Source organism: Cherax quadricarinatus, chromosome 68, assembly GCF_038502225.1.
Source record: "Cherax quadricarinatus isolate ZL_2023a chromosome 68, ASM3850222v1, whole genome shotgun sequence".
NCBI classification, from domain to species: domain Eukaryota; kingdom Metazoa; phylum Arthropoda; class Malacostraca; order Decapoda; family Parastacidae; genus Cherax; species Cherax quadricarinatus.
The window spans coordinates 19,461,132-19,464,031 of NC_091359.1; the positions used below are offsets into that span (position 1 = coordinate 19,461,132).

General features: G+C 43.6%; 1 protein-coding gene across 1 annotated transcript in view; it reads left to right on the plus strand.

Moving 5' to 3' along the window:
• The window catches only part of LOC128697697 (uncharacterized), a 265,769-nt gene extending 263,556 nt beyond the window's left edge, over positions 1 to 2,213 (plus strand). The window contains exon 2 of the mRNA XM_053789537.2: positions 39 to 2,213. Within this exon, the coding sequence (XP_053645512.2) occupies positions 39 to 862 (824 nt within the window). The 3' untranslated portion in view covers positions 863 to 2,213. The remainder of the gene's footprint in view (positions 1 to 38) is intronic.
• Positions 2,214 to 2,900: the final 687 nt, after the last annotated feature.

The window sequence follows — 2,900 nt, forward strand, 5'->3', positions numbered from 1 at the left end:
GGATGTGCAGCAAGTACCTATTCCCTTTCCTTCCCCAGGCACGGAATGGAACACCCCCAGGCCTCCTGTTTCCCTTTTCAATATTCCCGAAGAACGGATTTCAATCCCGGCTCCTCGTTCGCCTCCCCATAGCGTCCAGCTTCCCTTGCAGCTCAGCGCTCAACGGCACCAGCCTCACAGAGGACGTCTTCAACAGAAACTGGAGCACACACGCGAACCAGCATCCGCCTCACCCGCCGATGTCCTGCAGGAAGCTCTGCAGGAAAGGAATTCATCAGCGTCTTCGACTTCAGCATCCTTCGTGCCGGCTAAGGATGTTATACAGCAGGGAACGGTTGTGATTTCTGGTAAAGTTCTTATGTATTCACCTACGAATATAAGGTCTTCTATTTCGAATACAAGGCCTTTTCTTCCTAATGCAAGGCCTCCTTTTACGGATAGAAGAGCTTCTGTTTCGAGGACAAGGCCTCCTATTTATAATATAAGGCCTTCTCCTACGAATATAAGGCCTTATGATAATACGCGGCTTTCTCTTTCAAATACAGGAACTTCCAGATCGAACATCATCTACCCTGATCGACTCCCCGTGACTGATGCGTCGAGGATTGTGTATCCTTCAGAAAAGACATCCGCAGGTGGTGTGTACTTACCGATCTGGATATCCACCATCCCTCCACCAGCATCCTCCATCAGTAAGCCAGACTCTGCCATCACCAAACCCTCCACTCCTGCAACAGCGGACACTGAAATTAAGATCAGCATCGAGGTTCCTCTTCGTCCGTGTACTGGTCACTGTCAGGTACCAACTGGATCAGGGTGTGTAACAGACTTCGCTTGTTTAGCTCGACAAGACACTCCCTGATCAGATCCATTTCCCATCTTTTCGTCGCCCTGTGTTGTCTCTAAATATTAATTATGGCATCAAAAACGAAATCTAGTGTTGGTGAAGGTGCAAAAAGGAATTTTAAGCCTAAAACTTTGCCTCTAGTGAAGAAAATTGAGGTGTTTAGAGGCGGTGCTCGAGTGATAATATTCTCAAGTGTGTACATGATTGTTACTATGTTACACAGTGTGTATATATACTTGGACTTGAGTTATTGTAGAATATTGTCATCTAATATACTTGCCATAAGATAGTTCCTCATAAACTTATAGTCAATGTCACGTAGTCTTCAACATAGGTTTGTCACATGTAATTCTCACACCCCAACCACCGCATCACGATAGTGCATATGTACCACCCATATTTACCACGATGGTACATATGAACCACCCACCACGATGGTACATATTTACGTGAAATTTAACAGTGCCCATCCCTCAGGGATGATGCCGGAGAAAGCAGTATTTTTGTTTTCTTAGGGATTAAGGGCTGGACCCGTCCCACTGTCCTTCATGAGATCTCGCTATCTACCAGGCTCTTCACTTTGCTCTCTCTCATCTTCCACCTCAGCCGGGGGTACTCGTTACAGGCTGAAAAATTAAAACAGGTCAAAGAAGAACTAGCAGATCCATTGCCAGTCATAATGAAATGTGTCTAGTAAAACGTGTGTGGACAAGATAACAAGGCCAGTAGACCACAGGACTAATTGCTACATTATACACATTTTTTGGCAGTACAATTTGGGTGGCCCGGTGGCCTGGTGGCTAAAGCTCCCGCTTCACACACGGAGGGCCCGGGTTCGATTCCCGGCGGGTAGAAACATTTCGACACGTTTCCTTACACCTATTGTCCTGTTCACCTAGCAGCAAATAGGTACCTGGGTGTTAGTCGACTGGTGTGGGTCGCATCCTGGGGGACAAGATTAAGGACCCCAATGGAAATAAGTTAGACAGTCCTCGATGACGCACTGACTTTCTTGGGTTATCCTGGGTGGCTAACCCTCCGGGGTTAAAAATCCGAACGAAATCTTATCTTATCTTATCTTATCTTATCTGAAGATGGCAAGGACATGAAATGTAAAGTGTGTGGACAGAGACAGGGCATTAAACTAGAACATTATATTTCAGTCTGTCTTAACATCCAGCCGTTTAGAGACGCGACCAAGCAAACAGAAAATCGAAAATAACTTCACTGTTAATTATATATGAAAAAAAAAGAGATTGTATGTACATTTTGCCCAGGCTGAATAAATTAACTGTTATGTGATATTATAACCTGGTAATTGACTAATATTTGCAGATGTAATAAATAGATTTTTCTTAAGATTGTATCTGCGTGTTTTATTTCATATATTAGCTGTATAAACAAAATTATAAAATATAAAACTGTAATGTAAAGTTTTGAGGTTGTGATTAAGCTTGAATTATTATTATTATTATAATCAAAAAGAAGCGCTAAGCCACAAGGGCTATACAGCGATTAAGCCTGAAGAGATCTGACAGACACCCATTGTGACCGTACCACAGGATGATCTGCGGCTGCGTAATAAACTAGTCACTCTTCCAGCACAAAGTAAGTCTTCAATGGATTCCATCTCACGTAGACTGTCTCCCAGTAGCCCCCCACATCCTCTAGCCTGGAGAGATGGCACAGAGCTGTCGTGGGGAGTGTGACGGCGTCACCTGTGACATGTAATAACACGACTGAAAACGGGTTGTTAACGCACTGACCTGCAAATTTTAGGACTCACTTGACAGAGGTTCAAACTCCACCTGTTCCCTGATTTCATTAGTCTAGGTCTTTCTTCAGTTGTCACTTCCTCTGTCTATCATAATATTATGTCGTCTAGCCTGCTCCTTCCTCACCCAGGTGCTGTATAACTCCTACTACCGTAGAGAGCCATAATATTAATAATAATATCTTTATTTCCACAAGTACATGTACAAGGTATACAGACCATAGCTGACATCAGTGACGTACTACTATATAGAAAGTTCCTTGTTATGCAAGCGACTTT